This window comes from Rhinolophus hipposideros (assembly GCF_964194185.1).
Source record: "Rhinolophus hipposideros genome assembly, chromosome: 5".
Classification (NCBI taxonomy): Eukaryota; Metazoa; Chordata; class Mammalia; order Chiroptera; family Rhinolophidae; genus Rhinolophus; species Rhinolophus hipposideros.
Genome location: NC_138051.1, coordinates 37,887,289 through 37,912,733, shown reverse-complemented (window position 1 = coordinate 37,912,733; position 25,445 = coordinate 37,887,289). Strand labels below are relative to the sequence as shown.

General features: G+C 36.1%; 1 protein-coding gene and 1 pseudogene across 2 annotated transcripts in view; both read right to left on the bottom strand.

Annotated features, from left to right (window-relative positions):
* The window catches only part of KNL1 (kinetochore scaffold 1), a 50,962-nt gene extending 29,852 nt beyond the window's left edge, over positions 1 to 21,110 (bottom strand). Inside the window, exons 1-8 of the mRNA XM_081047256.1 lie at positions 21,010 to 21,110; positions 20,494 to 20,545; positions 16,032 to 16,084; positions 15,070 to 15,109; positions 13,914 to 13,973; positions 10,511 to 10,572; positions 930 to 982; positions 656 to 689 (exon numbers count right to left, since the gene is read on the bottom strand). Of these exons, the coding sequence (XP_080903382.1) occupies positions 656 to 689; positions 930 to 982; positions 10,511 to 10,572; positions 13,914 to 13,973; positions 15,070 to 15,109; positions 16,032 to 16,066 (284 nt within the window). The 5' untranslated portion in view covers positions 16,067 to 16,084; positions 20,494 to 20,545; positions 21,010 to 21,110. The remainder of the gene's footprint in view (positions 1 to 655; positions 690 to 929; positions 983 to 10,510; positions 10,573 to 13,913; positions 13,974 to 15,069; positions 15,110 to 16,031; positions 16,085 to 20,493; positions 20,546 to 21,009) is intronic.
* LOC308497083 (large ribosomal subunit protein eL31-like) lies at positions 5,431 to 5,804 on the bottom strand (annotated as a pseudogene). Its single transcript has one exon. The product of its transcript is annotated as a large ribosomal subunit protein eL31-like (transcript).
* Positions 21,111 to 25,445: the final 4,335 nt, after the last annotated feature.

Here is a 25,445-nt window from a genome sequence, read left to right as displayed (position 1 = left end):
ACTGTTTAAGAATTACAGAAATCCCTGAACAACACGGAGTGTAATAAGAGCTTTTAAGAGCAAAAAATATCTCATTCGAAATAAGGGAAATCCCCAAACAACAGGGAACGTAATAAAAGCTTAGTAGTGATGACGAAGAAAACACTATTTAATACATATTAATGTTATATGTTTGATGAAAATTGCTTTAATAAAGATATTTCTCTTAATTATACAAATATAATAGTATGTTTTTTTAATTTTTGGAACCTAACTCCCTTTTTTGTACTAGTTGTTTGTTTCGTATAACACGGATTCGCATAACATGGCATTTTTTGGGAACCTAACAATCGTATTACCTGTATTAATATGATAAAAACTAATTTAATGAAAAAAATCTGAAGACTTGGTATTTGTTTTATACTAGCTGATATATTTAAGGATTTATATATGAAAGAGTATTTCATCACTCTATTAAAAGAATAAGCTGTACACAATACACATACTTATCAGATATAGCAGTATATTAATTTCTGCAAAGACTTTTTGTGAATTAATACTAAGTATTCCAGAAGAGACACAAAAATAAAAAAGCAAAAAGGATATTAATTTAGAAAGCACTTCATTTAATATACAACTTTTAAAATATAATTCGAATCACATTTTCCTTACTTACTGTATAAACAGAACATTTTCTCTTGTTTCTGCTTCTAAAAATAAAATAAAATGTGTTCAAGGATAACTGGCAAAGCATTAGAAAAATTGCATAAGGACATTAACAACAAAAAAATTATTAACTACCCATCTTTCTACCCCCCATGATTCAAGTTATACTTTTTAAGCAATAAGATAGCCAATAAGTTTTATGAATTATCTGGTTATAGTACTATATAGCTATAGTAAAATTTCATAGAAAACAGGTTTATCAGGGATTGCATTAACATATTTACCTGCAATTTCTGATTCTCTCACTATTTTCCCATGAGATTCTGTCTGGAATATCCTGGTAGAGAAAATAAAGATTAATGAAAATCTGTAACTTTTAAATAGAACACTATGGTATTAATTTATACTCTGTTTTGAGACAGGTAACTATTATACTTTGATTTCAGCTTTCTCATCACGTACTAATAATATTTCAAATGCCAAAATTAGTTTACCACATTAAAATGTGTTACGGTTTCTTAATGAGCTCTGACCAAATAATTATTTTATCACTCTCAGTAGCCCTAAATATTAATGTTATTTAACAAACATTTATTAAGCACTCACTATACACCCGGTGCTATACACTAGAGTCTGACACATGATCCTTGACCTCAAGGTGCTTTCATATAAAGAGAGAGCTGGAACACTGATTATAAACATTACTTCACTGACTTTTGTTATTAACAGCCCAGATAAGGTGGCATGGACTCCAGAGGAAGGGATCTCTTTTCATTGGGATGATTAAGAACAAGCTTCATGAAGAAGTAGCATTTAATATCTGCCTTCATGAATTTAACCAATTCATTTTCATTGTTAATATTAAGCATTACTCATTGTACAGAAGTTCTAAAAAAAATTTTGTTACAAAAAAGCAGTGAAAATTTGCATGCATACTATGTGCCAAGCACTGTGCTATGTTTTTTTCTCAAATGGGTCTCAAAATTCTGTGACAGGGGCAGCTGGATGGCTCAGTTGGTTAGAACTAGAGCTCTGAACAACAGGGCTGCAGTTCTATTCCCACAAGGGCCCTCCACAACTAGATTGAAGACAACAAGCTGCTGCTGAGAAGCTAGAGAGGCGGCTGGATAGTTCAGTTGGTTAGAGCGTGAGCTCTCAACAACAATTGCTAATTCAATTCCCGCGTGGGATGGTGGGTTGAGCCCCCTGCAACTAAAGATCGAAAATGGCGACTGGACTTAGAGCTGAGCTGTGCGCTCCACAACTAGATTGAAGGACAACTTGGAGTTGATGGGCCCTGGAGAAACACTGCTCCCCAATATTCCCCAATAAAATCTTTAAAAAAAAATCCTGTGACAGATTTTGGGTCAAGTTGTTTCCATTAAAAAGTACTGATTTTAAAAATTAATAACTTAAAAACTGCCACACAAAAAAACCAAATGGTCCACAAAACATTCTCCTTTCCTTCTGATGGTTTTAGGATGCACTGTAATCATTAACCAGTCTAAATGGCCAATTGAGACAAACAGTTCTGAGACCCTTCTTCCATCACTGATTAAGACTGGGGTGGCAGGTATTGGGGATAATATTCCCTTAGCCTTCTGAGCTTTCTGGGCAGATCTGGTGACCTTGCCAGCTCCAGCTGTCTTTTGTTCAACTGCTTTGATGACACCCACAGCAACTGTCTCTCATGTCACGAACAGCAAAACGGCCCAGAAGAGGGTAGTCAGAGAAGCTCTCAACACACACGGGCTTGCCAGGAACCATGTCAACGATGGCAGCATCACCAGATTTCAAAAATTTGGGGTCATCTTCCAGCTCTTTCCCTGAACAATGATCAGTCTTCTATTCCAGCTCCGTAAATTTGCAAGCAATCTGAGCTGTGTGATAGTGGAGCACAGGTGTGTTTCCGGCACTGATTTGGCCTGGATGGTTCAGGAGAATCACTGGAGCTGTGACGCCAGCCGCTTCTATTGGTGGGCCATTTTTGCTGTCACCAGCCACATTGCCATGACAAACATTTTTGACACATTCTTGACATTGAAGCCCACATTGTCCCCCCGGAAGAGCTTCACTCAAAGCTTCATGGTACATTTCAACACACTTTACTTCAATTGAAACGCTGACTGCAGCAAAGGTGACCAGGATGCCGGGTTTGAGAACATCAGTCTCCACTTGGGCCACTGGGACAGTACCGATACCACCAATTTTGCAGACGTCCTGGAGGGGCAGATGCTAAGATTTGTCAGTTGGACGAGTTGGTGGCAGGATGCAATCCAGAGCTTCAAGCAGCGTGATTCCATAGGCATGCCATCTTTACAGGTGACTTTCCATCCCTTGAACCAAGGCATGTTAGCACCTGGCTCTCACATGTCACCATTCCAACCAGAAATTGGCACAAATGCTTCTGTCAGGGTTGCAGCCAATTTTCTTACTGTAGGTGCTGACTTCCTGAACAATTTCCTCGTATCTCTTCTGGCTGTAGGGCGGCTCAGTGGAATCCATTTTGTTAACACCAACAATTAGTTGTTTCACACCCAGTGTGTAAGACAGAAGGGCATGCTCACAGGTCTGCCCATTCTTGGAGACACCTGCTTCACATTCACCAAGACCAGCAGAAGCAATCAGGACAGCAAGTCAGCTTGAGATGTGCCTGTAATCATGTTTTTGATAAAGTCTCTGTCCTGGGAAATCAAAGATGATCACATAATACTTGCTGGTCTAGAATTTCCACAGGGAGCTACCAGTGGTGAGCACACATTCACGTTCAGCTTTCAGTTTATCCAAGACCCAGGCATACTTGAAGGAGCCCTTTCCCATCTCAGCAGCCTCCTTCTCAAATTTTTCGATGGTTCTTTTGTTGATCCCACCACATTTGTAGGTCAGATGCCCAGTACTGGTAGACTTGCCGGAATCTGCGTGTCCAATGAGAACAATGTTGATGTGTGCCTTTTCCTTTCCCATTTTGGGTTAGATTTAGTGGTGGTTTTCACTACACCTGTGTTCTGGAGGAAACCTGTTGCGAAAAAGCTGTGCTATGTTCTTTATGTGCATTTTTAATAATTATAACAATTACCATATTATTTTACAGATGATACAGATATAAAGGCTAAGTAACTACCAAGATCATATAACTGACAAGTGGCAGAGCCAAAATGCAAACCCAAATATGCCTGCCTTCAAAACCTGAGCTTGTAACTTCAAAGCTGTACTTAAAACAACTTTTCTTCAAATTACTTACAATAGAACAATAAATAGAAGCCTTTTTATTCAATATGAGCAGGATCAGTAGTTGGTCAATTAATCAAAAAACACATTTTAAAGTAAGAAATCATATCTGATCCATACATACCTTAACCACTTTTTAAATTGGATTTTAATTTGAAAATCTCCTAATATTAATTTGTCTTTACTCTGAGTGTGGATCTACTGGTATAATTTTAGTGTATTTATAAAGTTTATAGAGAAACTTTAAAGCAATATTAACACAGAATCCTTCTTAATATTTATTACTGATTTCCCTATCTTCTATGTTGTCTCACTCATACCAAATTTGACAGCATTTTTAAAAATAAATTCACTTTTATAAACTCTTCCCTAACCATTCAATACAATTTTCATAGAAACAACTATCTTTGTCTTTCAGCTCATTTTCATCCGTTTATGTAATATTAGATTATTTAATTACAACTTCAACTATATAAACAAGATAAACACACCTTGGTAAGTCAACCAATCAACTCTCAGGATATGAAATTTATGGACATGGCAGTATTCAGTGTACTGTAAGTATCAGTACATTTTACACAGGGAATGGAAAATATAGGTTATTCTAATGACTCAGTTAGGTGGAATTTTAAGATAGGTCTTACTATACTTGTTTTCTCTATTTTACTGTACTTGTTTCTATATCTAGAAACCTGTGGCTTTTTCTTTTTTTAAATTAAATCTATTGGGGTGACACTGGTGAATAAGATTATGTTTCAAATGTACAATATTACAATACAAGTACATCATCTCTATATTGCATTGCGTGCTCGTCACCCAAAGTTTAGTCTCCTTCCATCACCACAGATCACCACCTTTACCCATCACCACCTTTACCCTCTTCAACCTACCCCCCCGACTGTTTTTCAATTAGTCTATTTGAACAAAGAATATCTTTTTTTTTAAGAATATCTTTTTGAAACACTACTTATATACATTGTTTAATATTACTCAAACTGATGCTTTCTGTGATAACATACGCTATCTTATCCTGGCCATGATATAACACTATGAGATATGTGAAGACTATTATTTCCATCCTAAAAGAAGAGAAAACTGATGCTCTGATAAGTTAAAAGACTTGACCTACGGGCTATTTAGTAACAAGCCAGAACTTGTTCCAGGTTTTTTTTTATGGTTTTGAATCTGAAATTCCTTTTGATATTCCAGAGCCATTTTAGAAAAGTAAATATAGTAAATAGATTATTTCTAAGGAAAGGAAAAGATGGCGTAGGTTTAACAGTATTTGGGAAAGTCAAGACCAGTGTAAAAAACCAGTAGACTGAAAATCAGGAGACCTGTATTATAATTGTGGCTCTGTCATTAACCTGTATTATCTTGTGAAAGTCCTATCACTTTGCTGGCTTTAATCTTCTCATCTTAAAAAAGAAAAGTTTAGATGACATCCTCTAATTTTAACATTCTATCATACAAAACACAAATTTGAATAGAAGTTGCTGAATTTTCTTTCTTTTTTCTTTTTTCCAAAGGCAGTTTTATAACTTTGACAATCAGCAGTTAGTTCTCATCCACATTAACTGTTTGTAGATTTTTGAAAGTAGTGACAGGTATATAGGTAACCAATGTATAGAGCTTATTTGGTGAATCTTCATCCTCATTATGTTTTCTGGATAACGACACCCGGATATGGTATGGGACATTCCTTTTCCGTTGGCCCAGACAGCTTTGTTGAGACTGGTGTCCATGCGCACATCTGGAGTTCCCATCTTCTTCATGGCAAATTTCTGGATCTCTCTGAGTGCCCAAGGGGCTTGCTTCTTGAAACCCACTCCATGGATGCACTTGTGAATGTTGATGGTGTATTCTCTGGTCATTACCTCGCTGGTGGCAGAACAGCCCTTCTTCTCGCCACCCTTTTTTGTGGAAGCCATCTGCCAGGCCCATGTTGAAAGGAAGATGAATATTCTTATATATCTAAATGTATTATATGGACAGATAGGAAAAGAAACTTATCCCAGGCATCCCTTCTTGTCTCAAAAGTTCACTGTTGACTGAAGAAGTTTTTAATTAGCCAAATTCATTACGAAACAAACAGAAGAAATAGAATAAGCCAAGTAAGCATCAATAACCAGAGGAAATATGAAAAACGAAAACAGAAAGAACAGAAGCATTGCAATACCAATCAGGTCTAGAAAATATAATACATCTAATTCCATAAATAATAAGGGTACTAGAGGAAAAAGAAAATACCAACAATGTGGAAAACATAATAGAAGACATCATAATGTGATAATTAAGAATTATTGATGTGGGATAGTCCAAAGTATGAGCTCTAACCCTTAATAGGTATGGGAACCTGAGCAAGTTACCTCAGTTTCCTTATCAATAAAATGAGATATGGTTGTTAGGATTCAATGAGTAATAAATGCATATAGTAACATAGTGCCTGTCACACTGTAAATATTCAATAATATTAGCTATTGATAATAAATCAAATTTCACATAAATAAACCCACTTTCAATTATGAGACAGGTGATCTTCCTATATTAAAATGATCATTTCAACATGATTATTGAGACGACAGAGCTTTTTGTGAGAGAGAATTCAAAAGAAAGGCACCTTGAAGCACATACTATCAGGTTTTTAAAATCTAAGAGGGGAAAGGGTTTCTTAGAAGTTGTTTCTAGGAAGGAACAAATGTTTTTAAAATCGAGAAAATATTATAAAAATGACATCTGATCTGCTCCTTCTAACTTTATGGAAAACATGGATTTAAAAATAAAAACAGTAGCAATAAGAAAAATCAGCTTGATTGTTCCATCTTACTCATTAACACCAAAATAAATTCTAGATAAGTTAAATAAAATGAACCTATAAAGAGACCAGAAGAAAATACAGAGGACTTAAAAAAAAGTAATTTGGCATTTGATAATTTAAACAAATCTGGAAACCAGAAACAAAAATTTGGCAGATTTGACCATATAAAAATTTAAAACATTTATACAGGAAAATACCCAATAAGGAAGATTAAAACAGGTTAAAAAAAAATTGCAATGTGGATGGAAAAGGACTGATATTCCTAATAGTTAAAAAATTTAACAAGTCAGAAGAAAAAGACAACTATACCCATCAAGAAGAATGATCTACAAACAATGACTAATTTAATAGTGAGGAGAACCTATAGCATCCAGACTGGTTTCTAAATGCCATTTCCTACTAGAAAAAAATCAGTCCGCTCCTTGGAAACATGGCCGATTCTAGGTCCAGGGCAGATAATGTACAAAAGGAACACAAAAATCTAGTTATACCATAAAGCAAAGAAGCTATCAAAGATAGCTGTGTGTTGTGTGCTGCCATGGGCTACTCTGTGCCTATTAATAAGTTTTCATCCTAAAATACTTAAATTCAAGGTTAAATTGACCTAGGAGCTCACCTCACAAAAAGCCAAGTTGAAGCAGTCTGAAGTACACAGAAAATAAAACTTGAAGCAGCTGATATTAAGTAGTCTGTCTTTATGATAGCTAAAAAAGAGAGCCTTTGTTTACAGAAAAACAGCTATCTTGGAAAACCACCATACCCCTTGCACCCTTTACAGAAATGTCTTGAATATAACTGGTTGAGGAAAAACTGACCCATTCAATGATGAGTAAAAAGCACAGAATCTAAAAAGACACCATAAGACTAAAAGGAGGAAAAGCATAACAATTTACTAACATAAGAAAAAGTCATCAGAATAATGTTGTTCCAGAGCAGATGAAAATTGTATATACACAATTGGCTATGGATTTAAAAAGTATAACAAAGCAACCATCTCTATGAAGAACAGAAATGAAAGGTGAAATACAAGAACTCAAGGAAGAGATAAAAAGACAGCAGGAAATGAAACATAAAACTCATGAAAGAAGCAGAAGGAGGGTGCCAGATGGCTCAGTTGGTTAGAGTGTGAGCTCTGACCAACAGGGTTGCCGGTTCAATTCCCACATAGGCCAGCGAAGGACAACAACTTGAAGCTGATGGGCCCTGGAGAAACACACTATTCCTTAATATTCCCCAATACAATTATTTAAAAAAAAGAAAAGAAAAGAAAATATAATCACAGAATTAAGGCAAAACTAGAAGGGATATAGGTGTATAAACACTGGAAAATATGGTAAAGAACATAGAGAAATTTTTTTAAATGAAAAAAATGAAAGAAAATAAAAGGAATTAGTAAAGAAAATAATGTATACAAGAAGAAAAGTAATGAATATAATCCTAATTTGTGTTTATAAATTATTGAGTCCCTAAAGAAATCTAAAATAATGGAATAGAGAAAAACATTTAAAAGTCAATTCAAGATTCAAGACATAAAACAGTCAAAATGGATATGTATCCTAGTAGAGTCAATAAACCTCAAGGATAAAGAAACAAAAAAATCTGTTAAGCAGCCTGCCAATCATTTTATGAAAAAAAAAATCATGCACTCCTTAGACTTGTTCATAGAAACATTCAACGCCAGAAGACAACAGAATCACATTAACAAGTTCCTTAAGGAAATAAAATGTAAACTGAAGATTCTCTATCCAGGTAAGCTTTCTTCTTCAGGTATAAAGGCTATCCATAGTAGTTTTGAGCACCCAACAATTCAGGGAATATTGTTTCAAAGAGCCCTTCTTGGGGAAACAATGAGAACAAATTTCAGCCAACCAGGAGATAATTAGGGCAACTATAGCAAAGGAACTGATGTAAACATAAATACCATATATTACAGAACTAAGACAAATGCAATCTATACCCTAATGTCAAATACTGACAGAAACAGAGATAGAGATGATACAACTAAAAAAATTGGGAAGGGAATGATGGGCAGAGATGAGAGGTAGAAGCATGCTAATTACTTCATCTATTATAACTGTCAAAGAATAACATATAAAACAAAGGAGTTTTTTTTCCAGGTGGACATCTTTATGATACGTCTGTATACTCTATTGTGTGCTCACCACCAGAAATCTAGTCTCATTCCAGCACCAAATATGTGACCCCTGTACCCTCTTTGTCCTCCCCTCACCCCTGGTAACTGACTATTCTGTTGTCTGTATCTATGAGCTTGCTTTTGTTTTGTTTGTTGATTTGTTTTATATCCCACATGAGTGAAGTCATAAGGTTCTTGTCCTTTACCATCTGACTCATTTCACTTAGCATACTACTCTCCAAATCATCTATGTTGTCCCAAATGGCAATATTTCATTTTTAAAACAATGAAGTTTTAATTGAAGTTTAAACATATTTAATAGTACAAAGGTATATTATTGACTAAAATTGGGTTGGGGGAGAGTAAACAAACTAATTTTACTATTGCTCATACATGGTCAAACAATACACAAAGGTATATCAGGCAAATGACAACAAAAATATAGCAGAGACAGACGTCGTAATAGCAGTCTAGGTAGAATTTGGGTCAAAAAGTAATAAACAAAGATAAATATTTTATAATGCTAGAAAATGCAATTCTGAATAAAGATATAACAATGATGTACCAATGAACACAGAATCAACATTCATAAAGAAAAACTATTGGAGATATAAAGAGAAATAGAGTGAGATGCAGTATCAATTAACCTCTCTCATACGTCATGACAGATTAAAGTGACTAAAATTAAGTAAGAGTATGGAAGACCCAAATAACAAGGTACAAGGTAGATATAACTGATATGTATCAAACTCTACACTCTAAAACACAAAATATATCTTCTTTTTAAATATCTATGGACCTTCAGAGGAAATAAAAACATTCTGTCATTTACCAAAAAAACCCACAAAAATGATTATGTAAGATTACCAAAAAAACTTTAATAGAAATCAAAGTAATGTAAGATTAACATTTTCTGACTACAATATAACTAAAAGTAAATGACAACAAAACATCCTTAACACTTATTTTAAAATTCTCTATTAAACAACTCTTGAATCAATGAGGAAATACAAATATACTGCCGAACATCGAGAAAATAATCATGAAAACACTACATATAAGAATTACATTAAATCAATAAATTAACTTAGGGAGAAGTGATATCTTTATGATGTTGAATATTTTTATTCAGAAGTTGTTGTCTTCATTTGTACATTATTCTTTAGTATCCCTCAGTAATGTTTTATTCTTTATATGCTTTTATCATATTTACATCAACAAAACCTAGAAATACATTTATATTTTTTCTGATTATTTATATATAGATAGTAATATTGATTTCTGTATGTTAATTTTATATCCTGCTACTTATTGTATGCCTGTAGAGGTATTTCAATTGATATTCTTGGATTTTCCTAATATACAATCTGCAAAACACAATAGATTTAATCCCATCTTTCCGATTTTTATAACTCCAATTTCTTTCTCTAGTTTACTTTTGTGGATTAGCACCTTCAATACAAAGTTAAATTAACACTGATAAAACTTAGTTGTTTTGTTCCTTACTTTAGAGGGAATGCTTTCTCTTTTAAGCATAACGCTGAATAACAACCTTTTAAATAACAATTTTCTAATTCTTATTATTGAAACACCAGTTATCAGAGAATGTTAGTAACAACATATTTGGTTTGACACACAAAAAAGCATTACCTGTAATTTTAAAATTATTTCTCCCTTCTACTTACTTTATAGTATCTGCAAAGCTGACTCGACGAGAGCTTTTCTTGTTTCTCAAAGCATTGGGCTCCTAAGGACAAAGAATATATGGTATGATTCTTAATGAAACCACTGCAAATTAGGTTTCCAGAGTACTATAGACAGACCAAGTCTTATTCTAAATTAATTTGATATTATCTTGATTATTAATTTGATTCTCCAAAATATATCATTGTAGAAGCACTTAACATGAATATAATTTTCAATGCAAGTGATAATAAGCATACTGACACAAACAACATATTTTTAAAGAAGGTGATTACGTATTGCCCCTTACCTTTTCTGTTTTAAATGAATAGTTATTTTGCTATTAAGATGAAAGACTGGGACAAAGCAAGTGCCTGTTATGGTAATCTTACTACTATTTTTAAGATTTAAAAAAATTGTAATTGTAGTAAAATAAACATAAATAAAATTTACCATCTTAACCATTTTTAAAATGTTTTATTTTTATTTTCTTATGGTAAGAACACTTTACAAGAGAGCTACCCTCAACAGATTTTTTAAAGGTATAATACAGTATTATTAACTGTAGGCACAGTGTTGTACAGATAGATACCTAGAACATATTCATCTTGCATAGCAAACTTTATACCCATTGACTAGCAACTCTCTATTTTCACCTCCTCTCAGCCCCTGGCAACTGCTACTCTTCTGCTCTCTGCTTCTATGAGTTTGACTATTTTAAATACCTCATGTAAGTGGAATTATGCAGTATTTGTCCTTCTGTAACTGGCTTATTTCACTTAGCCTAAAGTATTAAAACATCTCTACCATTTTTAAAGGTACAGTTCTGTAGTGTTAAGTATATCTACTTTGTTATGCAGCCAATCTCCAAAATTGTTTTTCATCTTGCAAAGTTGAACTCTATAGCCACTAAACAACTCCCCATTCGCCCATAACCTTTCTGTAACCACCATTCTATTTTCTGTCTCTATGAATTTGACTAGTCTATGTACTTCATAAGTGGAATCATAAAGTATTTGTCTTTTTGTGCCTGGTTTATTTCACCTAGCATAATGGCCTCAAGGTTCATCCGTGCTGTGATATGTGCCTTAATTTCCCTTTTTATTAAGGCTGGATAATATTCCATTGATACATTTTGTTTATCCATTCATCAATCAATGGACACTGGGTTGCTTCTGCCATTTGACTACTGTAAATAATGCTGCTATGAACAGAGGTGTTCATCTCTTCAAGACCCTGTTTTCAATCCTTTGGGTACATACCCAGAAGTGGAATTGCAGGATCATATGGTAATTCTATTTTAATTTTTTGAGGAACCACCATACTGTTTTCCATAGCAGCTGCACCATTTTACATTCCCACAACAGTGCACAAAGGTTCCAATTACTCCATATCCTAGCCAACATTTGTTATTTTCTATTTGTTTGATAGTAGTCATTCTAATGGGTATGAAGTGACATCTTATTGTGGTTTTGATTTGCATTTCCCTAATGATTAGTGGTGTTGAGCATCTTTCATTATAATACACTATTTTTATTTTCCCTCATACCTGTAACAAGAACAAACATTTTTCTCACATAGATACCAAACACAAAAAGCAAGACAGAGAAACAAGCAAAATCCAAAGAATTTTGCTGTATTAATTCTGAATACCTGAACATAATTTTAATTATAACAAAGAATCAGGAATGTTCATCTACTCTGTTAAGACCCTAACAGATGCTATAGGTTGCCTCAAGCTTAATATGACAATAACACTGACATAGTAAATACTGGGACTAAAAGAGACTAACATATTTCTTTTTAACAACTTTAATGCAATGCTTTTTACTCTAGAAAAGCCTTATTTACCTAAGTCTCTGAAGATCTAAAGTGAAGTATTCAGCATGAAGGATAAAAAGGCATGTGTGACAAGCAACTTTTCAGCTACGTCAGTTCCCTCAGAACTGATCTTCAAAATGCAAACTCCACTCTCCTCAATATTCTGGAAGTCATGGTAGATCGAGACAATGTGGCCTTACACACACTAGGTCTGCATTCCTCCAAACGTACTTACATCCACTTCTTTCTTGACCTACAGCAGTCTTTGTAAACTAATTTTGACTAGTTCTGTCAGAAGAGATAGGAAGGGAAATTGCTAGAATATTTCAAGTCTTCAATGGCTGGGGCTTTCTACTGCTCTTCAACAGTATCCTCAGATCCAAATATTAGTATATTTCTTACTAAAAAAAGAAAAACAAATTTGTGTGGTATATGGAAAAGAGCACTGAGCTAGAAATTAGGAGATTCGAGCTCCAGTTGGAAGTCTGCCAATAACTAGCTGTGTGAGCTTAGACATTTAACCTCTTTGGACCTCATATTTCTCATCTATAAAATGAAGAAGCTAGATTCAAGATTACTGTTCATTTTAAAGTCCTTTGAGTCTATGAATCTGTCATTTAAATCATTCAAATTTCATTAAAAGTTTTTTTAAAATATGCACACACCAGCTCTTGGGCTGAGTGATGGAAAAATAGTAGTTAAAAAAATTACAGTCCCTACTCTACTGGGGATTAATGGTGAGACAGATATTAAAACAAAAAATCCATACAAATATAAAACTCAAAGTATGATGAGTGGTATGAAAGAAAATTATACAAAAAAACTGGTTTAGCCTGAGAATCAGGAAAGATTTCTTTGAGGAAGTACATTTAAGTTGAAACCTGAAGGATTGGTTAGTAGTCAGATGAAGAGTTGGGTAGAGGGAAACATTCTAGGGAAATGTGTGCAGAGGCCCTTACCCAGGAAAAAGCTTGATGTATTTGAGAAATAGAAAAAGAAGCCAAAGTAAAGCACTCAAAATTATATGACTTTACATTAGTAAATAATTACAATAAAAGGTATTGAGAAATGATTTTTTGAGACAAGTGATTCCAAAGCTGATTCTTGAAAGATAAATAGGAATTACTAAATAAAGAGGGATACAGGTTTATGATAAAGTATGATAAAATATTAATTGTAGAATCTAGGTGATGACTTCATGAACATTCACTATAAATTTCTTTCTACTTTTCAGTATGTTTGAAAAAAATTTTTAATAAAATGGTAGGAGAAAACAGAATGAAGGACTAGCCATTGAGGCTTGACAGTTCATGTTTTGTTTAGGGAATAGTAAGCAATTCCGAATGGAGAGATACATGTATGAGAGTGGCAAGAAAGAAGGCTGGAAAGTAAACAGAGGTTAAAAATCATGAGTGCCAGCTTACTCAAGTGTTTGGATTTTAACCTGAAGGTCCTGGGATGCTAACTAGCACGTATTCAACTGAGAATCATTTAAGATGTTCTCTCTTCATATGTCTAATAAAGTTCCTATTAAAGATATCACTGAAAATAGTGATCTAGAAAGCATTTGCACTAAAAACTTACCTGAACTATTTCATTCCCATTTTTGAGGTCCTGAAGAGGGCTCCTTGAGGGTTTCAAAATCTAGAAGAGAATTATTCAAGAAAATATGGCATATTTATTATCAGTTTATTTCAAGTTATACCAAGAGTAGAAAGTTAGAGATGCTAAAATTTGTGTAAAAACCTCTAAAACTCCTCAAATTCATATTGTTCAGAGCTATATTTTGTGGCTTATTTAAATATTTGTTATCTATTCCCTTCCCTCCATGCCCATCTTTCCTATTATTTTGCCAACTCTCATCCCATGTGGTCTGGGTGAAGCAGCATCCCAACTTAGGGTAAAACATGTAGCCCTGGTCTAGAAAAATCTGATATTCTCTCAGCAATAGTGATTGGTTCAGGAATGAGGACTGGACCTATATCAAGATAATCAAGCCAAAATGATTAATCCTGAGGGTTGTTTGTTTTTTTTAAGATTTTTTACTTAAAAATATAGCTAACATAAAATATTATATTAGTTTCAGGGGTACACCATAGTTATTCAACATTTATACACCTAAAGAAGTGATCACCATGATAAGTCCAGCAACCATCTGACACCATACTACGCTATCACAATATTAGAGTTGTTTGGTTTTTTTATCTTCAAGAAATAAGACACTGTTTTTCCTGTAGACTTGAACCTGAAAGTTGAGAGGGCTAGATATACCGTAGTAAGCACGGAGAGCCTGTCTAATAATGGAGATTACTCAGAGGAAGCAGTCAAGAGCAGAAAAAGTGAAAGGGAATCCTTGTACTGATGATACTACTAGAACCCCTGGTCACTAAGTCATGCCTAAAGTGATTCCTATCTTTGGATTTTTCAAGTTCGTAACCCAATAAATTCTGTGGTTAAATCAGTTTAAGTTGGATTTTTGTGTCTTGCTACAGTGTTTACACCAGTTTAAATATATTTTTAAATAGCTTTATAGAAGTATAATTTATATAGCATACAGTTCATGAAATTAATCAAATACAAATTTTAGTGTATTTATAGAATTGTGTAACCAGTTTAAATATTTGAGTCTTTATCTAGAGAACAATAGGGGGTAGAATGGTGATGCCACAGTAAAAATTACTGTGCTATAGAGTCATCATTCAAAAACGGTTAACAATTAACTTTAACAAGTCTTTCTTACTGAGGAATGTCGTCTTCTAACAGGTCTCTCTATATTGTCTCTGAAAGAGGAAAAAGAAATTTTACATACACATTGTTAAAAGACTGAATTTTCAAAAGCCATCATAGCATCCCTCACATGCTTTTAAATTGGTCATCACTTTCACTTAACACTTTGCATCACTTTCACTAAGCAAGTTTATATTATAGCACCTTAAATTCAATATTTAGGAAGTGAGTGTTTTAAAACACATATTATACACTATAAGAATATCTCTTGAAACACAATCAGTACAACATAATTTAGCATATTTATAGAGGTACAATTAATAAATGGTCTATAAATCAAGAGATTCTAGCTCTGGTTTTACTACTGTGTGATTTTTAGACAAGGTTTTGAAAATTCAAATACCTATGGAGGTTAAACACATAATTTAGTAAGTAAAAAAAAAAAAAAAAAAAAAAAAAAAAGGTGAGGTAGAGACTATAATGGAGAGTTCCTGCCTGGCCTAAAGGTCATAGCCATTACTCCACTCAGGCTAGTTGTTGTCAAGCAAGAATATAACCCGGTGTTGCCACAGCTGATTTTTCAAGAGAAGATGAAAATCTAAGTTTTATATGAAATCTTGAGATTTTGAAATTTAGCAACTAATTCAAACATTAAAAAACATTGTCTCTGACTGTAAACAGGCCACCAGTTTGTGATACCAACTTTAGACAAATCATTTCATTTCTTTGGGCCTCAATTTTCTCATCCTTAAATTGAAGAGATGGGATGTGGTCTCTAAAGCCTCTCACAGTTTTGACTCTAGATGAGTTTATATTAAGCTGTGGCAAGGAGGGCTATGACTTTGTAACATTTTGCTTCTTTTCTCTAGAAGAGAATGGAAACATTTCAGAAGTTATCAATAGATCTTCTTAGTTGAAAAAGTATCCTTCTCTGATAAAGAGTTTAACATTTTTAGCTGCATTGCATGAACTTACTTTTCTTCATTAGTCTCTGAAGACATCCCATCCATTTTTGAAGAAAACCTTTTCTGTAACAAACACAGTATTAGAAAAGGTGAGAAAAAAGGAAGAGAAAGTACAATCTGAAGAGATTAAGAGCAGAGTTGTGATTTCAGTATTACTTTCTGGGGGAAGACAAGAAAAAAAAAAGGAAGGAAAAGGTACCCTATGGGGCTATAAGACATGAAAAATTTTGAGTTTAACTATGCAGCGTTATAATCAAAACTCCTGGAAAATCCTCATATTTAAAATAAAATCAGTGACTAACTGAATGGGATGATACGAATTTTAGTGGTTAAAAGTTTACCCTAGTTTATCAGAAGAGTTTATGGATTACATGATAATTCAATCCCAAAATGAAGTCAATTAAGTATCAAAATACAGTGGATTTGCATAACATGTATATTTATCTTATGAAAATTCAACTATAAGTACTCAAATATTTTAAGACACAAAAATAACATTTTAGACAGTGCAGCTAATTACACTTACAATTCCACTCAGTGAGTGTTTGTCTTGGAAAAAATGTGAAATAAGAGGCATAACTTAATGTTTCTTCGACTGGTCTTAATTCCTACCTACCCATAAGTGTACTGAGTTTTACTTTATGCCTTAACTTTAGACCCTTAACCCTGGGTAAGAAAAAAATTCCATTTCAATAAAAAAAGATTTCAAAAAAAGAACATCTAGAGATTTGACTCAACAATATCAGTATGTCTACCACAACACTAAATTAGTACCGTATCCTTAAACTGTTAGAATCAATGTGATTTTTACCAATAATTGAAAAACAAAAAAAGCAAAACAAAAACACACACCCAGATATCTTATTTTACAGGCTTTCAGCATACATAACAAAAGTTAAATTAGGGAATGATTCTTTATAATGAACCTGAAATTCAAAGTGAAATAAAAGTCTGCTTATTTTTTAGTATCAATTTATTCAACTAGCTACCAATATAGATAGGATGACAGGCATCTTCTAGGATTTGATCTCTAACCCTCTTCCTTTTGTCCTCCATCATTTTCTCAGTCTGCTTTTCCATTCTTCTGGTTGCACTTATCTTCTGTTCACAGGTAACACCCATATCTACTTAAAATCATATTTTTAAATTTTAGCTTTTGCACACAGTATAAGAAGTTGATTTTACAAGACTGGTTTTTTAAAACAGCGTCAATTTTCTCCTTCACAAAAGCAACCACTTACACTACTTTAAACTAATTATTCTGTATTTAAAGAAAGCTCTTTCCTTGTAACCACCTCCATCTCACATACACAAACATCCAGGCCTTCCACCCAGCTAAATACAGTACAAGAAAGATTACACGACAATTTTACTACTATAAATATAATAATCCTAAATAAATAGCAAAAGAAGCCAGCAATTTGTAAAAAGGATATATATCATAGTTATGTTGATTTTATTCCAGAAATGCAGTTGGTTTATTAGAAAACTAATTTTACAATTTATCATACTAACAGATTTAAAAGGGAAAAATCATATGATCATCTCAACCGATTTAAAAAATAATTTGATGAACCTTAACATTCTTTCACGTTTAAAAAGAACAGACAAATTTAGCAAACTAGGAATAGAAAGTAAATTCCTTAATCTAACAAACAGTATCTATTTAAAAAACCAACAGCAAACATCAACTTAATTGTGAAACTTTGAAAACTTTCCCTCCGAGATCAAACAAGCATGACAGCTATTTCCACTTCTATCCAATCCATCATCAACTCTTAGTAGTTCTATTTCCACTATATATCCCAAATCCATTCACTTCTATCTTCAGTGCTACACCATAGGTCAAGCTACCATTCTCTCTCATGTAGAATACTGCAATACCCGCCTCACTGGCCTCCCTGCTTTCACTTATCTCCTCTACAGTCCTTTCTCAACATACTAGGCACTTATCTTCTGAAACATAAATCACAATAAAGACAGTCCCGATTCAGTGTAAACTCTTGACTAGGACCTACAAAGCTCACCAAGCTTTGGTCCGTTTGCCTCTCAGATTTCAGACTTCATCTCATGCCACTGTCTTCTTCATTCACTATGCTAGCCACACTAGCATTTCTATTCCTGCACACACAATACTCTTTCCTGAGTCATTGAATTTATATTTGATATTCTCTCTTGGCAAGAAAGCCAAGAAAAGCACTCTTTGTAGCACTGTGTATGTCTCTTTTGTAGCATTTCCACACTGTAATTTAAGTCTGTTATGTAAATTAATTATTCCTGTTATCCCCCAAACTATCCTTGCCCCAACAGTAAGCTCTACGAGAACAGGGCTGGTGTTTCTTACGCTCACTGTTACATTCTGAGAACCTAGCACAACGCTTTGTAAAAAACAAAAGCTCAAAAACATTTGCTGAATCAGTAATTAAGAAATTCTTTAAAGTTACCTTTAAGATCATTTCCACATATGGGAATATTTTCAAATTCAGTGACATACTCAAAATTTACAGATAAAGATATTAAATACTAACAAATTAGGACCACCTATACACCTTCACTGCTAGAAACAGTCATTTAGAATCATTCCTGTCTAACCTACAGACCAGTTATCACTTAATTGATGAGGTTCAAAAATTATTAAAGTCTCCTTTTAAAAATATTCTATTTATTACATAATGTAAGTTCCACCTTCAACAGAAATAGATTCCAGATCCCCAATGTTAAGCCTCATTTATAAAATGCTGTTATGGTTGAACTCTTGATCACTGCCACATTAGTTGATTATCGATTGGTTCCAAAACTGCACCTAGAACCCAGGGGTGCTACAGCATGCTCCCAGAGGTGTCCTGGGATATTTTAAATGTTGAGAGAAACAGCAATTTTCAATATCTGTCAGGTACTGTGTGAACTACTAGCTCAAAATAGTACCCATTCACATTACATTAGTGTTAATAACATATTAGTGCAAAGCTGGATCTTTGGCAGATGATATAAAGCTGTTACTTTAATCAGTGTGGTACAGGAAATGAGGGAGGCAGAGTCCATCTGATTCCAAGATTTCAGAAGTTGTGCAGTGTTCAACAGGCAAGCATATCCAATTAGTAAATAATTGTGATTGTTAAGAATAAAGATATTATCTTTTCCTTCAATTTATGCATAGTATCTTTTTTCAGATGGCTACTATGTGGTCAGGACATAAATTTATGTAACAACCTTTTAAGTGGTTTGGACCTAACTACTTAATAAATGGAACTGTTAGGTGTTTCTTTTGACCTAAGGGCACCACGAGCCAAGAAAGTTTTGGGAACTACTACTAGTCTAAATAACCCAGAGGTCTGCAAACTTTGGCTATTAAAGGGCCAGGTAGGCCTTTAAAAGTGGTTTTGTTTCTTACATTTTGAATGGGTTGTAGAAAACAAAACAAACAACAAATAAAAAAGAATATGTGACAGAGACCATGCCAGTGACCATGTAACTGAAAAGCCTGAAATATTTACTTTTTGGGTCTTTGTTCACTCCTGCAGGCTCTGGACCTGTGTGGTACAATACAGTAGCTATTTAAATGTCAATTAATTAAAATAAGATAAAACTTAAAATGCAGTTTTTTCAGCCACAATAGTCACATTGCAGGGGCTCAATAAGCACACGTGACCAATGCGTGCCGAGTTGGACAGTGCATATAGAAAACATCACCATTATCACTGAAAGTTTTATTGGATAGCCATCCTATCAATATCTAGAGTATCTTCTACAGTCTCTAATTTAGCATCAAACATCATTAATACTAACACTCCCCCACATTTTTACTCAGTTTTCATCGGTTTGTCATCTTGTAAACATTTCCAGTCACCCACTTCGTCAAGAATACTGCTTTGAACTTAACCTTTAATTAGCAAAATCTTCGGATACATTAAGCTCATCTCTGCAACTCATTCGTCCCTTCAAGTCACCCCTCAAACGCCACTTTCTCCACGCAGCCTCCTTTGGTCTCCACTGTGAAAGGTACCACATCAGCTGTCCCTTCTGTGTGTTCCCATGCCACTTTGGAGCGTCCTGTGATCCTGCACATTGCCTCGTATTATAGTTGTGTATATTAATTATTTCCCTTTCTGGACTGTAAACTCTTTTAGAGTAGGGGGGCTCTGGATCATCCGCTCCCAGCCCTCGCACAAGAAGGAACGCAATAAAAAAAAAAAAAAAAAAAAAAAAGGAACGCAATAAATATCTGAGGAAGTCGACTGATCCAATTCCATTGAAGTGAAAGCGTCAATCTTAACATGTAGAGTAAGCTCTGCTTTAGTCTTCTGTCACATCGCTATGAATTTACCTGTAAAATTCCAACTGGCGATGTAAAAATCTTGTTTTCTGAAACTCTAGTACTGAGATAAACGGCAAGAAAAGGGGTTTTAACTGTGAGCTAATAACGGGCAAAGGAAGATTTTTAGAAACGTTATTTGTGGCGTACTCATACTCACACTGCCTTCTGGACTCACGTTGTTACATCTGCAGGTACAGCCGTGCAAGACACTGCAAAGAAACCCCGACAAGCCGAGAGTTGGAACTCACTCATGGGTACTGTCACTTCATTTACAGCTGAGAAAAGACTGAGTCGGAAACACAAACAGCCGAGAGTGCCCGAGGGAAAAGCGGCGAGGATGCGAGAAAAGAGCCCGGGAGCCAGGACAGGAGGGCGGGGCGCCGCGGACCCGGACGCCGCGAGGGCGACGGCTCAGCGAGTGGAGCCCGCCCGAGGGGCCCAGGTGTGGATGCCAAGTGCTACGGAGAAGGAAGGGGCACGGTGTGCTGGCCCAGGTGAGGAGAGAGCCCCACGCACCCAGGGAGAAGCTTCTACCCTGGGCCCAGCGCTTTCGGGGGCCGCCTGACTGAGGGAGCGTCCCCCACCTTCCACCGCTGGACGTTTAGAGTGCTCAGACAACACCTAAAGCCTCCCCCCGCCCTGGAGCCCAGAACGAAAGGGTCACTGTCTTTACCCTCCGCGGCCTTCTGCTTGATCAATTCTCCTCAGGCTTGTTTGGGCTCCGCGCTCCTAGGAGAGGAAGCTCACGGCCGCTCCCGACGTCACCTCGCAGCGCCCAGACTGCCTCCGTGCAGTATTCAAACCTAACCGCCTAGACGATGCGCATGCGCAAAGTCACTGTATGCGTCGGCCCCGCCCCTAAGAAGCCAGACCACCCCTATTGCTAAGGCTCCTGTAATCAAACTTCCTTTCCAGGGTGTAGGCCAATTTCAGTTTCTTCAAGGTTTCTCATTTTCTACAGAATTTTCTTTGTTTCCCCCATTGCATCTCCCACATAATGTGGGAGCGGCCATCTTCTCTCGATTACTTGCTATAAAAACGATCGGCTCTTTCCTTCCGTACAAAATGGCGGCGTCCATAATATTACGTCATATCCCCCTAGTATTACTCCCTATAGCTACCAGGAAGGGGTAGGCTTTTGGGACGAGGTGGCCGAGTGGTTAAGGCGATGGACTGCTAATCCATTGTGCTCTGCACGCGTGGGTTCGAATCCCATCCTCGTCGAAGGTGACTTTTGCTTCGATTCCGTGTAAATTTATTTGCAAAGTGGAAATAGCTTAAGTATGATTTACTAGTCAATTTATTCTAACACCAGCAATCTCATCTGAGATATTTAAAAGGAGGGCGGCTTTCGGAGCATTCTGACCTGACAGATAAAGGAAAGAGCCTTTTCTGGGCATCAACAGATTTAATTTCTTTTTATCTAAAGTGAACAATACATACAATTCTCGTATTATTACTATTCCCATATATTTCAATGCTGATCTGCTCCACAGTAATTAACCTAGCTCCTGATTGAGGGGCTTCAATCATTGTGGACTTTTAGCCCAGAGTTTTTAACAATTGTCCTTGCTATGAAATATCAGGTTTCACTTCAGAAGCTTCCGCGAGGCAGTGTCAGGATTTCCTTCCAGTCCCCAGCAGGCTGCAGGCGCTCAAGAAAAATATACAGTGGGAAACTAAAAAGACGTTGACGACATGTGGAACCTTGGTTGTACATTATCTGGAAACCAGAGGCTGAAGACCTGAAATGTGGCTACCTTCCCAGAGAAGACTGTTAAGTCCTTTCCTGGATTTAAGCGGAGAGGGAGGCATAGAAGCAGAAAAAGAAGAGAAATTCCCATCTTGAAAGGTCATCGGGCAAATGCATTCGACTCACATTTAACCACCTTAATTTATCCAGTATTTAGCTACGGGCACCACAGCGAATTACATTACTCACCATAACCCTGTGATCATGATAGATATTTTTATTACTCCATTTTACAGATGAGGACACTGGAAAATAAACTTGCCCAAGGTTAGACAGCGTATATAATTGCAAAAAGCTCAGTGTAACCCAAGTCTATCGAACGCTGGTGGCTCTTACCCACCAGCTTATACCGTGCTGGAGATTAGTACAAAGGGCTCATCAGTCCCTTGCAGAAGTAAATGGTTTACACATTCTCTCTGCACCGCATGGTACCCTGAAACCTGGCACGTGGCACGCGCTTCAGCAAGGTGTGCGGCACTGAGCTCAGCCAGCTCCACTGGCTCCTTCCTCTTAAATCCAAGAATATTGATCTTGGGAATATTGATGCTTGTTGGGCTGAGGGTCACCGTAGCACCTGTTTTCAGCCCTGCTTTCTAACCCATTCACCATCCTGCTGCTGGGGAGGGTTCCTGTCTGAATTCCACACACTCCCAAAGGACCATGGATAAAATTCAATTGGGTATTGGGGGGGGAATTGCATCTTTATTTTCATTAATCTCTAATTGAAAGCGCTTCCTTCAATAAAGGTAAACAACAAAGTCCAGTAATATTAACCTTATCTGTGATTTTTGTCACCAATAGAAATCATGGATATTTTGTATCTCATTACTCTTATTGCTTTATGCTCATCACTAGTTCAAAATAATGGTGGTTATTGGTAGACCTGCCATTACATCTTGTAATGTTATGCACCCATAATCAAGTACATGCATTATTATATCAAACACTTAAAAATATTTTGGTAACTGTATTCTAACATAATTGGTTGCCTTTGTGGTCCAACAAATTTAATTTTATGCATTTTAAAACAATATTCTGAGAAGGGACCCATAGGCTTTACCCGACTGCCAAAGGGGTCTATGTCACAAAAAAGTTAAGAGCCCCTGAGGGACTTTTCTAAAGCACCCTCAAGTCGCTGATCATAAGCTTTCTCTGAACTAGGTCTTGCTCTCTCCCCTAAGACTTTGCAGATGCTGTCCCTACGCCTCTCCCTGGAACAGGCACCCATTCCCCCCAAACCTCTTTTCCATCTACCCCTGCCTGGCTGGCTCCTGCTCCTCCTTCAGCTCTCGGCTTATAGGTCATCCCCATCAACAGACACCCCCCCACCCCCCACCCCCCGGCAGCCCTGCAACCAGCAGTTCCTTAGATTTCTTTCAACTAGTCCCTGTGTTCTCTCTCGCTTCAGGAGCTTTGCAGCCCTCCTAGAGGCTCCTGTAGCTCCCTGGGTGTCCCCCAGCATTTGCCAGACAGTATTTAAATTGCCCATGAGTGCTGCAACCTCTCTAAAGACTAGTAAGGCTACATCAGTTTTCTGAGTTTTGCCTGCTTCTTGCAGTGATGACTTCCTACGGAAAATTAATAAGGTCTATCAATGTGTCCAGTCTACAAATAAAATTGAGTGGATTCTCTTCTCAAAAGAAAATCTTCAGCAATAGAAGTTCTAAAAATACACGAAGCACTAGAAGTGTCTAGAGAAAAAATAAGAAATTTTGAGTGGAAGCTCACTTTTTAATTCCTCAGATCTGTACCTGTTTGCATGCTTAGTTCATTTGTGGTTTCTTTCATGTGAAATTGCAGTAAGACTTGCTAAGACAGTCTATTTTTTGCACGTCTATGATCTCTTGATCTATTTGTATGAGAATTGTTTTAACCTTTTTCTAAGAGAAAGAATCAACGACATGCCAGATTATTTAAAAACCCGGGGGTGGGGGGAGGAGGGAAATACTTGGATTAGTTATCTAACTTATTAGACCACTTCATGGATGGTGTAGCTGCCTGTGTACAGTGTACACCTGAAGCTGAAGCTGAATAATAATGAATGTCAACTACAATTTTATATATATATATATATATATATATATATATATATATATATATATATATATTTACAAGAAGTGGAGTACAGCATAGGGAATAGGGACAGTGGAAATGTAACAGCTGTATACAATGTCAGAGGGGTAGTAGATTGGGGGAGGGGGGTTATCACTTTGTGAGGGGTATAAATATCTATTACATTGTTTTGTACACCTGAAGCTAATAAGAAAGAAAATAAGAAAAAAAAAAGAAATTCAGTAATTAAGGCAGTCAAAGAGTTAGAGATACCATCTACTGGAGCAGCTGCAAGTGCAAGAAGGACAACATACTTCTACCCGAATGGCTGCTACGTTTGGAAAGATCCCCATTACTCCCTGAAATCTGTCAACAAACCACAGCTCAAGGAAACCATTCTCCACCAATACCAGGGTTCCTCTTCACGAGTCCTAGCCTGAACTACTGCAGGACCCTACAAATTCTAGAAGGCCATGCGAGAAAGAACCATTGCACAGTCAAATGTGTTATCAAGCTATTCCAGCTCGCTTACGACTTAAGTGCCAGGGAATAGTTTTTAATTCTTCAAGTTCAGCTTCGGGAAGACCCATTTTGTCTGGAGATGAGGTGCTCAGGGAAGAACTGTCCAGTACTTAGTTGGTGATGGTTTGCAGTGGTGCTTATGTGACAGCAGCTCTTACATAAAATAGCTCTGAATGAAGAATTGAAATCAATGAAGACTTGTTGGTTTTCCTACAGTTTGTTTTTTAACTCTTGCAAGAAAAACCCAGAACCCAGGCTGAAAGATTTGCAAAGATTGATTTTGAGAGGCAGGCAACAACAGAAGTGACTTCTGTGTCTCCCCATTCGGTAGTGTGTTCCCACTGAAGAATCGTCTCTGGGAAGAGTCATGACAAGGCCTGGGGATGTTCAAGAAAGAACCCAGGCGTTCTTCTCTGAGTGTGCAAGACCAACAAGAAACACTTTTCTTGGCTCAAATCATTCCCTGAGCTGTATGCTATCATCTGAAAATATCCTCCTTGCTATTAGGTCAGTGCAACAGTAATTGTGGTTTAACAGGTTAAAAATTATTGCAAAAACCACAATTATTTTTGCACCAACCAAATATGACAGTTTTGGGGAGTGTATTGAGCTGAAAATGAAATGAGTTTTTCATATTAAAGATCAGTAGAGCAAAAACGAAAATCTAGTTTATAGTAAACTTATTTAGGAAAGACAAAGTGAATAAACACCAACAGGCTAGGGGAATGGGGAATAATACTTGTGATATCCCACGCTTTGTATCTTCCGCTGAGATAGCTATG